We start from the raw sequence: 13,927 nt of genomic DNA on the forward strand, positions 1-13,927 counted from the left end.
GAAAGGAAATAAAAGTTATCTTAATGTGCAGGTGAGGGAAGAGAGAGGGCCCGCAGAACCCTAACCTCTGTGTTGTGATAAAGATTGATAAAGCTTCATAAAAACACAAAAAATAAGCGCCAAATCTGAATCATGCAAACACCACCACACACCATGAGCACCCCTAACCCGTCTTCCAGGAGGCCCAGACGCCCTCACAAAAAGTCCCTCTCCCTCCCCGCCCGTAACGGAATAACCGCTCCGGAAGATGGCGGAGAAAGGACCGTTAGGAATCTCCGTTTGTCCAAGGCCCTTACCATCCCTGACGGAACCACCGTCTCCGACGCCTGCAGACGCATGGCCGCGAGACGCATCGACGCCGTTTTGCTCACGGATTCCAATGCTCTGCTTTCCGGAATTATCACTGACAAGGTTACCGTACAATTTCACGCCATTTTTTTTTTTGCACTAAATGTTGTTTGCTGTTGTTCACGTTTGTGCGTGTCGTTTTCAGGACGTTGCCATTAGAGTCGTCGCCGAGGGGATGAAACCGGAGGAGACGACGGTGTCCAAGGTCATGACGCGGAATCCCGTCTTCGTGACGTCTGATACCCTTGCTCTTGAAGCGCTTCAGAAGATGATCCAGGGTTAGCTTCCAATATCTCCTCTGTCAATCTCGAACTCCTAGTTAAATATTTTGATGAATTTTTCACATATATTCCAGTTGCATTCTGCGTTTTTTTTCTTCGCAGAGGATGATCGTTGTTGGACGTTATGTTAGTTAAGGGATATTAGTTATTATTTTTTACGTTACATAATCGCAGCTTGTGGAGCCCTGCGTATATAAACATGTCTGGCCCATTCTAAAGTTAATTGAATTTGGAGGAAAACACTTTCGGAGCTAGATATGGAAAAGTACATCACATGACACATATTAGAGTTGGGCCATAACTTTATTGCCTTTTACTACTGCCTCCATTTTTTTTTTTGTGAGAACCATTAACTAATTCTGAAAGATTAAGAAAATTATTATTTTAACTTATAGTATTGGACATTTTTTAAGTTCATTTTTTATGACAACATTTAGTTGTTGCAGATACTGTTGTCTAATGAGATTTAGAGTAATCTGTATAATAGGAATTTTGTTAAAACATAACGCTTATTGCCGAAGTGAAGCTTTAATTTTGATTGGTGAACAGTGTTAACAGAGTATCATAAATATTGCATCTATGTGTTCTTTTTTCTTTTTTTATATAATGCGCAACGCTAATGAAACACTTGAAATTAATGTATTTCTTCAATTACTCATTGAGTTAAAAGTCAGGTTAATTTTGTAAAAAAGATAATGCAGTTAAAAGATGGTGTTAAGATATTTTAGATTGATTCTCAGCAAAAGTACCCAGCACTGCTTTTACTAATTGTTTCATTTTTTGCTTGTTTATCCTTCTTAAGTGATTTCTCAATTTTTTTGGCGCTGAATGGCTTCAACTTTGTTATCTTGTAATCATGATCATCGTGTGTTGTCCTTTGTAGAGTTTTTATCGCTCTGTTTTTGTTTTATTTTATTTTTGCCCGTTACGTTTTCTTCTTTAACTAGTTGATTATGCTAGAATCAGGCAAGTAATTTTAATAGATTCTCTCTGTGTATATATATCTAGTTTAATGGACTCATACCCTTGATAGAAAGTATTTGATTAAGTGAGAAATATAATTTGACTTTTTTACTGATAGGTAAATTCAGACACCTCCCAGTTGTGGAAAATGGTGAAGTCATTGCCATGCTGGATATCACCAAATGTCTTTACGATGCCATATCTAGGGTGGAAAAAGCTACTCAACAAGGGAATGCCGTTGCTGCAGCAGTTGAGGGAGTGGAACTCCGACTGCCTGGTCATCTGTCTGGTTGGTTAACAGTTTTACTTTTACATACATTTTTATTTATGATGCTTCCTGCTTGTACATAAACTCGAGTTGCTTCTTCTTGCATCCGGTACATCTATCTATATTAATACTTATTACAGCCATGGTCGAACATAAGTTTAAATTTTAAGATAAAATATGCTTTTGGTCCCTCTAAAATTTTGAGTTTAATTTTAATCCTAAACTTTTTGTTTTAGTCCTTTTAATTTTGGAATGCACCACCACTTTTAGTTTTTTCAATGGCTTAGATAATGTTTTGTTGAGAGACAAAAAGTGGTTTAGATTACATTTTAAGAATCTAAAGTGGCGTATTTCAAAATTAGAGGGACAAAATCTGGACAAAACGAACTAAAACTGAATTTTAGATATTTTAGGGGACTCAAAACATATTTTATGCTGGCTTACTCTTAAACTGACTTGGCTGTTAAAAAGAAGTTAAAGATTTGTTATCTCCGTGGCAGAAAATAAGGCACAAAGGAACTGGCAATACGAAAAAAGTTTGGAAAAATTTCTCTGGCCTGCTTTTTGTCTTATTTTTCTTTTGAGGTTCTACTATTCTCCTTCACCCACTTCCTACTTTACCTCCTGTTTTTGCAATAAAATATTTGTTTCTTAAAAAGCCCAAAGAGTGGTCAATGTGAAAAACCTATTAGTTAATGACTCGTGCAGTTATTTGTTACTACAACGAAAATATAGTTGTCGTCAGAGAAACTATTTTTTCCCGTAATTCCTTCGCTGTATTTAAAAAATTTCGAATATTTTTATGGACCAAGTATAGCAGTTGTTTGTTTATGCATACATACTTCAGATGTTAATTTGGAAGGTATTCTCCGTGAAGTTTAGGGAAAGTTGGTTAATGGAAGACAAGATGCTATTAGGAGAAAGACATTAAAACTTGCAAGTTCTGCCTATCTATAAGTTCTCTGGCAGCTCACAATAATATTTGGGAGTGTTGAAAATTGCCATGTATTCTCTTCAAGTTTTAATGATGCTAATTTTCTGTTTCAATTGTCAATTTTTTTGTCAGTTCCAAATACTTTTATTGAAACATTGAGGGAGCGCGTGTTCAAACCTTCCCTGGCAACTATAGTTGGCGAAAGTACAAAGTAATTTCACATCATATTTTCTTGTTCTTTTACATGTTTCCAAGTGACTCTTTTATAATCAGATGTGATAGTTTTACAACATTCTGTAGCTTTATGTGTTTCTAGGGTTGCTATTGCATCAGTATCAGATTCTGTCTATGTAGCAGCAAAAAGGATGCGGGAGTTGCAAGTAAATTCAGCTGTGATTGTGATGGAAAATAAGATTCAGGGCATACTTACGTAAAATCTTTTTCCTGAGGCTTTAGTCTCCTCTTACAAAAGCAATGTTCTTGATTGATATTTATCAAATGGACATTGGAAATTTTTGTTTTATGCACAATATATTGTCCTAAATCTGTTCTGCAGTTCAAAAGACATCCTTCTGCGGGTTGTGGCTCAAAATCTTTCTCCTGAGGAGACTCCTGTGGAAAAGGTTGTTATGATTTTATATTCTTAAGTAACTAAACTGGAAAGTGGTTTCATTTGCCTGGTGCTTATATTTACTAGGTATTCTGTAATAATTTGATTTTCTTCTTTATTCCTCACTTTGTTACTTATTTTTTGTTAGGTGATGTCTCCAAACCCAGAATATGCATCTCCGGAAACAACAATTCTTGACGCACTGCATATGATGCATAATGGAAAGTACTTACATCTTCCTGTGGTGGACAAAGGTTAGCTTGCCTTAATTGCCTACGTACTTCCTTATGTAATTGTGCTAAGTATTATTTATTTCGCACTTGCAGATGGAATTGTTACTGCTTGTTTGGATGTTTTGCAGATAACTCATGCTGCAATTTCTCTGGTAAATTTCATGTTTGAGTCTCAAAATACATGATAATCGAAGCTATTTAATGGATATTTTGAAGACAAATATTCAGGTTATCCAGTGTGTCGTGTGTCTGGGACTCTGTTTCGGTTGATAACTGATGTTGCATGATAATGATTTTTATAATACTTGGACCATTACTAATATTGAACAAAAAATTGCATATAATCTTGATTCTTGAATATTATGAATTAAAAAGTATGTACATTACTAACATTTGGTACTATTAAAAGGATTATAGTGTCCTGTTTCTATGTTGTGTACTTTGTAGGTTGAAAGTAGTCCCGGAGCATCTAATGATGCATCAAATACAGTTATGCAAAAATTTTGGGACTCAGCATTTTCTCTAGAGCCGCCGGAAGATTTTGACACCCATAGGTACCTTGGTGATATGTATTCTGTTTTCAATATATGTTGTTTTGTTCTGTAAATAAGCATACATGTCTGATTGCAGTGAAGCCTCTGCGCTGGTGACTTTGGACGGGGCAGATACCACAAAGTCTACATATCAGTCTGTAGGTTTTGGAAATTCATTTGCTTTTAAATTTGAGGATCCCAATGGCAATGTGCGTCGATTCTACTGTGGTAAGTGACATCTTGGGAAAAGCTTCGCGTGAACTTTAATTTACTGATATGCGTACTTTTTCTGTCGCTGAGGACTTCCTGACCATAAGCCTGGATTTATTATTTTTAGAAGTTGTAAGTATTTGCTGCTGTCTTTTTTATAGGTGCTGAACACGTAGACGAGCTTGTATCTGCTGTTATGCAAATAATTGGGGATTTTAATGACGGAGAACGCCCTAAAATTCTGGTATGTTTGATTCTAGATTAGTTTAGTCTGCCTTTTGGTCGTACTAAATCTAAATATTATGATATGATGTCGGGTTTTACTTCTCTTCTAGTATAAGGATGATGAAGATGATGATGTTATTCTTGAGACTGATAACGATCTTGCGGCTGCTGTCAGCTATGCTAGGTCTGCAGGATTGAAGGTGAAGTTGTCTTCTTTTATTTGTCTTTTCATTTGAAAACGTGGCCTTTTCATGGATCTGTTCTAATGTCTTTGATGCATGCTTACACTAAGCGTCTTTTTTATTTCAGGCTTTAAAATTGGATTTGCTGTTTGCCACTTCGACTAAAACAACAAATGTACCATCTGATACAGCCAGTATACAGAAAACCAGTACATTGTCTCTCCGTTCTGGTATTTTTGCGGGTGTTATTATTCTTGCGAGCGTTAGCGTATTGGTGTACATAAAGCGCTCTAAACAGTAATATATTTGCTAGCTTGAAAGCAAACATGCTATAATCTTATTCTGATTATTTCCAGAGTATAGTCGTTGACAAAGGAAATGATGGACACAGAATAGGTGTATATGCTGTGGAGGTTTTCTATTTACCTCTTTTTATCTTTTTCTGTTTGGGTCACTGATGTGTTTATAACTTACGATATAGTTGTAAGTGTTACATTCTTCTCTGTTAAGGTGCTTTCAATTTTTTATACATGAAATTTTCATCACCCACCCTCTAACCCAAAATAAAGTAGATCAGCTTTAGATCACCCTCAAGGTCAAGCCATTTGAACCGGGAAACGGTTTATGTTTCTGAACTGGAAACAATGTTCGGATGATATATTATTTTGGCAACAATATAGAACATCTACCTAGCTAGTGATATGGGTAAAAAAGCACTTCAACTGTTTCTAAACAGTACTTGATATGACATTAACTGAACCGTACCTTTCTATATTCTTAAAATAAAAAGTTAATAAAAGTAAAATAATAGTAGGTAATATTTGTTCTAATAGATCTGTTAGTAGTTTGATTGTGGTTAAATTGATAATAATTAAATAATGTTATTTTTAACTTTGAAGTATTAAATGAAAATAGTATAATGTTTAAAAAGTCATAATATTAAAAATTAAATTTTATATATAAATTTCAAATACTCGATTCATAACTCCTGAAATATAATTTTAAAATTAACATGAAATTATAGTAAACGTAACAACACAAGTAATAATATCTATTAAGCGGGTACACAGAAACGAAATAAATATAATCAATATAATATTGTCACAATTTTTTGTTAAAACCATACCAATTAATATTGCTTTTTATGTCAAGTAAACTGATTCCAACAGATTTTTGTTGATTTTGGCCGGTCTTCCTGGTTTTAGACTGATTCTTTGCTTGACCTTTTTTGGGATTCATATATATGAAAGATGTATGACGAAGGCACGGTTGTTTCAGAAGTAGTGAAGAGCGAAATTGAGAGGCATATTATGGATGGAAATCAAAGAAGGTTATTTTCCCTTGAGATCAATGCTCAGTCAGTTATATGACACTTTCTCCAGTTTACGTTCCACAGTAGCAGTTTCCTCTAATCCTTTGGGTGACAGGTATAGTAATGATGCAATTGGAAAATTGGATAACAGGTTTTCAGATAAAGAAGCTTGGGAAAATGGGTAATATTTATTTGAATATCGTTTCAGGACATGTAATTCGGTAGGACTAATTTAGAAATGTACTTTAATAATAATGAAGCATAAAATAATCAAAGAAATTGTTTTTACTGCATAAAATGAAATAATTGAGCATTAATTACAAATGAAGTCACTAGCAATCGAAATATGGAATAGTTTGTGAACAATAGCTTTCATTAGCAAAAACAGCCATCACCTGCATATGACTGAGGTACACTATAGACAACAATAAACCTACCCTTGCTGCCAATCATGGATAAAAGGTTAAAGAGAGACAGATTTTCAAATCTAATCAACAACGAACAAGACAAGAATGAAACCACAGACAGAAACATTAGTAATTTCTACAAATACTTTCGTGCAAGAGCTCGGACTTTGGTATCAAATGCGACGACGTGATCCGGGAGCCAGGCAAGTAGAGGGGATTGAGGAGAGTCTGCAATTTCTCAAACAAACAATAAAGTTACTGAAAAGAAAATATTAGTGAGAAAACATTCATTCTCATTGATTTTGGAATACAGAGGGGTCTCTCTTTTGTACAAGAAAAAAAGAGAGAAACTAACAAACAAGCAACGTGGCTGATTTTAATAACCGTGTATCAAACTCCTCCTCATGTGACAACTCGAAATGTTCTAACATTTATAATTAATGTTGTTGAAATTTGAAATAGCTGATACATTATGAGTTTTTAAATGGGATTTTAATGCTGTTCATAACATATAAGAACGTTTTGTTGCTTATTGTTGGTTATAGTTGGATATATAAAGTCCATATTTATATAACTTATCTTATAGGTTTATAAATGTTATAGTAGTTCAGGAGTTAAAATATAAGCATTTATATTTCCAATTACCTATAAATATATTAGATGTTTTTCATGACCTACATAAATATTTGGATAAATTTAATACCAAGTCATACTTCGAACATTTGTAGTAAATGTTATGGCCAACACTTTGAAAACAATATAAGTACCCATAGTTTAGTTTTACCTAATAAATATTAAATTACTTATATTTCGTCTTGTTTTTACATCAACCATTTACATGGATCAAAACATATTACATCGAAAGAACTAAAGGCTTGGGACAGTTTCCATTCCACATAAAAAACATGAAGTAATACATTCAAAACAGAATTGTTAAGTTTCCAAAAAACACTCATTGCATGTGTCTTCGTTGGGCCAATTCCATTTCTCGGGAATAATCAATGAAATTCGTCATATTTGATAATATTTTGTTTGTTGGACTCAAACTTATTTGCATAAATATATATATGTATAGTCATTATTTCGTAAATTACTAAATTTTTGTAAATAAATAAAATGTACATTTCAAATACACTGATGATCTCATCGGTGTTAGCTCCTAAATCACAAGCAGTTTTACCACGACATTCCGCAATCTATCATGAATACAAACATATACAATAAGATTCAATTACTCGATACATTTTGGAAAAAACAAAAGGGTCTATACTAAATACATGATTTGGTAAATTACTTAACGTAAATATATAAAATGAGAATTGGTAACACACTTACCATGGCAGTTAAACTCTGAGATCCTAAATCATATGTAGTTGTACCACTACACTACGTAATGAGAATTTAATATATTAAAGCCACAATGTTCAATTGTGTTTATAATATACATGTACCGGCTGAATTTGAGTTTTAACGTGTTCAAGAATTTTTGGATCGGTTGAGACCTTCATTAGTAATGCACAAGTTGGGTTCTAGCTTTGAATGCAAATGTACAGTCTAGTCTAATAGTACATCCAAATCATCATCCAAGTTATCATCAAAATACTTTTAATCATCTTCACCTACCTATTAACCAGCGAAATAAAACACAAATTGAAGTCCATTAATTTATTATAAAACATAAATCATGTGTAAAAATTTACCACAATCATTTTCTTTTACAAATCTGCGGTTGATATGCTAATAAAGTTGGTACATTCTTGATCTCACATCACAAAATTAGCATAGTGGGATCCATCATCACAAATTTGTAATTTCAGCTTGTATCTATAACATTCAAATAAATTTTATAAGCTTTCAACTGGAATGGGTATGAAAAAATAAAAATGTAACATATTTGAATATTCTAACCTCAGAGCACATTTATTGCATTATTGCATTTGAAAGCACCACTTTCATTAGTTTTTTCTTGTTTCATTAGTTTTTTCTTGCAATGGTTGCAAGCCAAAAATACTATCCATCATTATCGAAATTAAATTTAACCGTAGTAACAACCGTACGCATATGATTTCATATATAATATTTGTGAACCATTTGCGTTCAAATTCTTCTTTCTACAACACGAAAAAAAGACCACGTGTCATCTTCTCAGAATTTTCAAAATAAAAAAATAATCAAAAACAAAACAATCTCATATATTTTGTTCTCATTCTCCGTATCCCACACACAATATCATCTCTTTCAAACTTCTCTCTTTCTCAAACCTCTTCATCTTCTTCTTTGTCTTCCTCAAACCTTTTCATCGTCTTCTTTCTCTTTCTCAAACCTCTTCAGTTTCTTCCTCTGTTTCTGGATCACTCACACACAACACCATGGCGAGCACCAAATCTTCAGCTTCATCTCTCTCTTTCTCACTCACACAGAACACCATCTTTCTCATTTTACATACGTCATCACCTTTTTTACTAAACTTCATCTCTGTGTTTCTGACTCAAACATTCAGATCTGTGAGCTCTTTCTTCTTTTTTACGATTCTTCATCGATTACAGCCAAGAATGCTTCAGAAAAACCAAACTTTTTTCTGGTCTAAATGGTTGAGATGAAAAGGTCGAAGACAGACAAGACTCTCAAACAGCGGAAGCTTTGAACAAGATTTGATTTTTTTTGTTGCAGAATGATCACGGTATGTAAAGTATTTTTTTACTCAACTTTTGGTTATTTTAATCCTTTTCAATCAAAAAAATATTACATTTTATTCTTGCTTTTATGCAATAAATTGTTGTGTTTTCATCTCCAACACGTTCTCAGCTAAATGGTTGAAATGAAAAGGTGTAAGAGATGCAAGTCTCTCAAAACGCAAAAAGTTTGAACAAGAATTGAGTCTTTTTGGTTGCACAATGACAATGGTGTGTGAAGTATTTTTTACTAAGCTTTCGGTTATTTTCATCCTTCTCATTCAAAAAAATTTTACTTTTTATTCTTGCTTTTATGCAATTGATTTTTGTGTTTTCATCTCCAACACTTTTTCATGATTCAGAATTTCATCTTTTTTGTTTTGCTATTATCTTCTTAAAGTTTGCTTTGATTTAAAATTTGATTTTGTTTACATCAATGAAAGGTTAGAAAAGATCGGCAAGAGACAATGGTACCTAAAGTTTCATTTTTTAATAAAAGTTTGATTTTTTATTCACATCCTTCTTTAACACCTGATAGTTTTTAATTTAATTAATTTTTCAAAAATAAAGTTAATGAAGCATTTATTCCTTAATTTAGCATTTGATGAGTTTTCATTTTATAATTAATAATTTGGTATTTGTTCTAATGTTATTATTTTTATTTAAGAAAGTTTTTTTTTTATAATTTCTTATTTTTCGAGTTTGTTTTTTTATAATTTATACTTATTTTTTATAATGTTTATTCCCAAGTAATTGCAATAATTTCGAAGCAGGATGAAGTACTGATTGTTGGAACAAGTATGACTTCTATTCTCTTTATATATATATATATATATATATATATATATATATATATATATATATTCATAATGTTTGCAATTCTTCATCACCAACTAATAAGCAAGAATCTTCTTTTTTCTATTACCAATTTTCTTCTCTTACCAATCTTCTTCATCACCACTCTATTATCCTACAATGGAATCCATGACCACTCCACAATCTATTCTTTCTGTAGAACTTATTGGCGGATTCATTACTTTGTTTCTGAAAGACCAAGTTTATTTTTCTATTCCTTCACAGTTATAATTTTTATCTTTAATTTTATTTGTTTATTCTTTATTCTCAACTTGCTCATCTGTGAAGGATTTTGGACACGTGGACCGACTGTTCATAATACGATATGGGAAGGACATTGGTTCACAGTGGACCATTGTTGATTACGAATGTAATGTTCACAATGTTACCTACAACATGGATATTCACACTCCAATGATTACCCAAGGCTGGAATGACAAATTGTTTCTGTTAAAATATGTTGGAAATTATTCTTTCCAAATCCATTTCTCTAAACATTCTCCAGTCTCAAAAATCCAAGACAACTTCCTAAAGAATATTGCCATCCATCATCCTCTAACTATGTCAAAGTTGATTCATTTTCAAGTTGAACTATCGAGATACTATTGTAAAGTCAGCCACTTGGTTATATATTTTTTTCTTATATTTATTTAAATGCCTTATTAATAAGTAATATCTGTTGACATTTTTTTTTGCAGAATTTGAGAAAAGAATTTGCGAGTTATTTTGAAAACAGTGGACTTTCAAGTGTTGTTCTCCACGGACCAAGGGGCCAAGTCAAATGTAAATTGATCATAAGACCAAGGTCTATTAAGATAGGAGCTGGCTGAAAAAAATTTTGTGCTCTTCATGAACTATCTGCAGAGGATCACCGTGAAGTTGTTTTTGAAGTTGAAAGTGAGAAAACAAGCACAGATATCAAAGTTCTTTATCCATTAAATTGCTTTTAAAGTTTAGCAGATGTAATTATAATTTAAACTTCTTATATAGATGAAGTTATTCGTGTTTTAATTTAAACTTTATATATATATATATATATGAAGTTATGTAATTATAATTTAAATTCTTATATAGATGAAGTTATGCGTGTTTTAATTTAAACTTTTTATATATATATATATATATATATATATATATATATATATATATGAAGTTATGTGTTTTTTTCTCTTCATGTTATATACTTTTCTCAAAGTCATTAATCAAATTGAAAACTTCTTGAATCTAATCATTGAAAATCAAAAGTCTAAATATCTATAAATAAATGTTAAACATATTTTCAAATAATAATAATTAATTATGTTTCCATTTAAACTGAAAATGTAAACATCACTAAAATACATTAAATATTAGGTATTAAATTATTTTTATTAAAATCATTTAACCTAAACATTATAAATCATTTGACGTCAAGTTTAGATATTAAAAGTTTAATAAATATGAAATAAAAATGAAATATTGCAACGCATTGGAAATAAAATTTATCATTGCTCACGACACAGTGCAAACCTCTTCCTATTACAAAATCCTATTGTATTCCAACGCATTAAAACGAAAATGTAAACATCACTAAAATACATTAAATATTAGGTATTAAATTATTTTTATTAAAATCATTTAACCTAAACATTATAAATCATTTGACGTCAAGTTTAGATATTAAAAGTTTAATAAATATGAAATAAAAATGAAATATTGCAACGCATTGGAAATAAAATTTATCATTGCTCACGACACAGTGCAAACCTCTTCCTATTACAAAATCCTATTGTATTCCAACGCATTAAAACGAAACTTGCAATCAATGATGAATAAACGTGTCAATCAATATTTTTCATTATTATTTGCACTACTCTAAATAATGATCATTAAAGCATTGTTCTAGATACTTGAACTGCTCCATCATCTCCCACACGTTTTTATCATTTATCTGATTCAAATTAAAACATTCAAATAATCCATTAATCAAAATGAAATCCGAATATATGTGACGGTGCAAGTGTGTATAATTTTCTTTCATTATCATTTCCACTGCCTAAGATAATAATCATTTCAATGCTTTGATATTTCAATTGCTACTTTTATTTTTTCAATACAAAATATGAAATACGTCTCTTCACATCTCAGACTCCATTTTCGTCCTTCATCTCAAAATTTCTCTTATCTGTCTCTTCACATCTCACACTTCATTTTCGTCCTTCATTTCTAAATTTCTCTTCTCTGTCTTCACATCTAACACTTCATTTTCGTCCTTCATCTCAAAATTTCTCTTCTCTGTATCTTCAAATTTTACACTTCAGTTACGTCCTTCATCATCTGTTTCAAAATTCACAGTTCTTGTACATTGCATGACCAACAACCGATTAGTTCTGCGCCATTACATTCCTAAATCATTTTCGCAGATATCATTTCTATAAAGGTACACATGTTCAAATCCTTTAAACACCATTTTTGTAACTCCATTACGATCTACTTCAATCTCTGTCTGAAAAGTTTTATTTTTTTTTTCATTTTCTCAATGAATCACGATTTCTTTTTCAATGGTTAACATCTTTGAAATATTATTCATTGATAGTTCGTCACTTTTTCCATAAAGAAACAAATTTATTTTACAAATTTAACAGATGGCGACTACACAATCCATACTTGGTGACCAATCCATGTTTGCGACAAAGTTTAAGGGTGGATGTTTTACTATGTTCCTCGAAGACCAGGTTTGTATGATTTTACACATGAAATGATTTACCATTATTTTTCACTGTCTTTCTGTAACTGATTTTTCTTTCTGTATGAACTTCGTACTTTGGCAAAGATTTTGGATTCGTCAACCGATTGTTTATGGTTAGATTAGGGAAATAACTGGTTTCACGTTGGACTATTGCTGATAAGAAGGGTAATCTTCACCACGTAACATTCAACATGGATATTCATAATCAAAGGATTACTGAAGGTTGGTCTAATTTAAGAAAATTTTATCAGTTACAACCACCGAAACTTTGTTTCTTAAGACATTCTGGATATTCTTCTTTTGAAATTTGTAAGACCCGTGATAATTAATTAATTAAATAAATAAATAATTAATAAATGCGGGTAGTGGGAGCCTTTATGACATTAAATATTGATTCATGTGACATGGAAAAGTACTAGATCAAGTGATTGAGAGTACTTAGTTATGTTGAGAGGACTTGGGTTTGAGACCTATGTATGCCATTTGTGTGTTATTTAATTTATTACTAATTTTTATAAAATGCATGATCATGTGGAATGATGAGATAACTATAGAATTATATTAATCATCAAGAAATATGAATTTCTTAAACGGTTGTGCATTGATTTGGCATTGGCATGGTTATGGGTTCAAACCTTGGTGAACCTAAATTAAACTTTCTTTTTGCCAAAATTTCCTTTGGCGTGAAGGTGAAAGGGCATGGAAACCCTAGATGGCTGAGGAGCAGCCAAGGGTGGCTGAAAAATAGACTATAATGAACCATTGAATGGTAATTAACACTACCATTAAGCCTTATTTTTGCTTTTGGTCATAAACCTAACATTAAGGACACCATTAAAAGGCTAATTGAGAGAGAAGAAGGGTTTTGAGTCTGAACATTTGAGAGTATTGAGAGGTGCACGAAATCAGAGAGAAATAGTGTTTAGGGAGTGGAATTGAGGGGTTGGACAGTGGAAGAACTTAGAGGAGCCATTGATGATCAAGAAAAGGACTCAAGCACTATATTTGAAAGCAAGGAAACCAGGTCAAGGGAGTTTTACACGTTCTATTGTATGTTAAGTCTGAAGAGCATGGTTTATATTGTGAAATGCATGACTATTTCTCGTTTCTGCTCGAATATTCTGGTTTCTGGAAAATTTCCAAAAACCACCTGGTGGGTTATGCAT

At 32.1% G+C, this 13,927-nt stretch overlaps 1 protein-coding gene across 1 annotated transcript; it reads left to right on the plus strand.

Annotated features, from left to right (window-relative positions):
* LOC114162785 (CBS domain-containing protein CBSCBSPB3-like) lies at positions 1-5,332 on the plus strand. Its single transcript, XM_028046763.2, has 13 exons — positions 1-411; positions 494-626; positions 1,711-1,881; positions 2,927-3,005; positions 3,111-3,224; positions 3,351-3,417; positions 3,553-3,658; positions 3,731-3,789; positions 4,085-4,191; positions 4,268-4,398; positions 4,542-4,624; positions 4,716-4,805; positions 4,915-5,332. Exons 1-13 carry the CDS (start codon positions 133-135, stop codon positions 5,086-5,088), a joined length of 1,593 nt encoding a protein of 530 aa, XP_027902564.2. The 5' UTR covers positions 1-132; the 3' UTR covers positions 5,089-5,332.
* The last annotated feature ends 8,595 nt before the right edge of the window (positions 5,333-13,927 follow it).

Source organism: Vigna unguiculata, chromosome 9 (assembly GCF_037176805.1).
Source record: "Vigna unguiculata cultivar grain cowpea cultivar isolate G323 ecotype 2 chromosome 9, ASM3717680v1, whole genome shotgun sequence".
NCBI classification, from domain to species: Eukaryota; Viridiplantae; Streptophyta; class Magnoliopsida; order Fabales; family Fabaceae; genus Vigna; species Vigna unguiculata.

What these genes read in the sequence shown, in the direction of transcription:
- LOC114162785 (XM_028046763.2), top strand. Translation starts at nt 133, where the DNA reads ATGCAAACACCACCACACACCATGAGCACCCCTAACCCGTCTTCCAGG. An exon ending in GAAGATTTTGACACCCATAG is followed by an intron (nt 4,192 to 4,267) that starts GTACCTTGGTGA and finishes GTCTGATTGCAG; the next exon opens with TGAAGCCTCTGCGCTGGTGA. An exon ending in CTAGGTCTGCAGGATTGAAG is followed by an intron (nt 4,806 to 4,914) that starts GTGAAGTTGTCT and finishes TTTTTATTTCAG; the next exon opens with GCTTTAAAATTGGATTTGCT.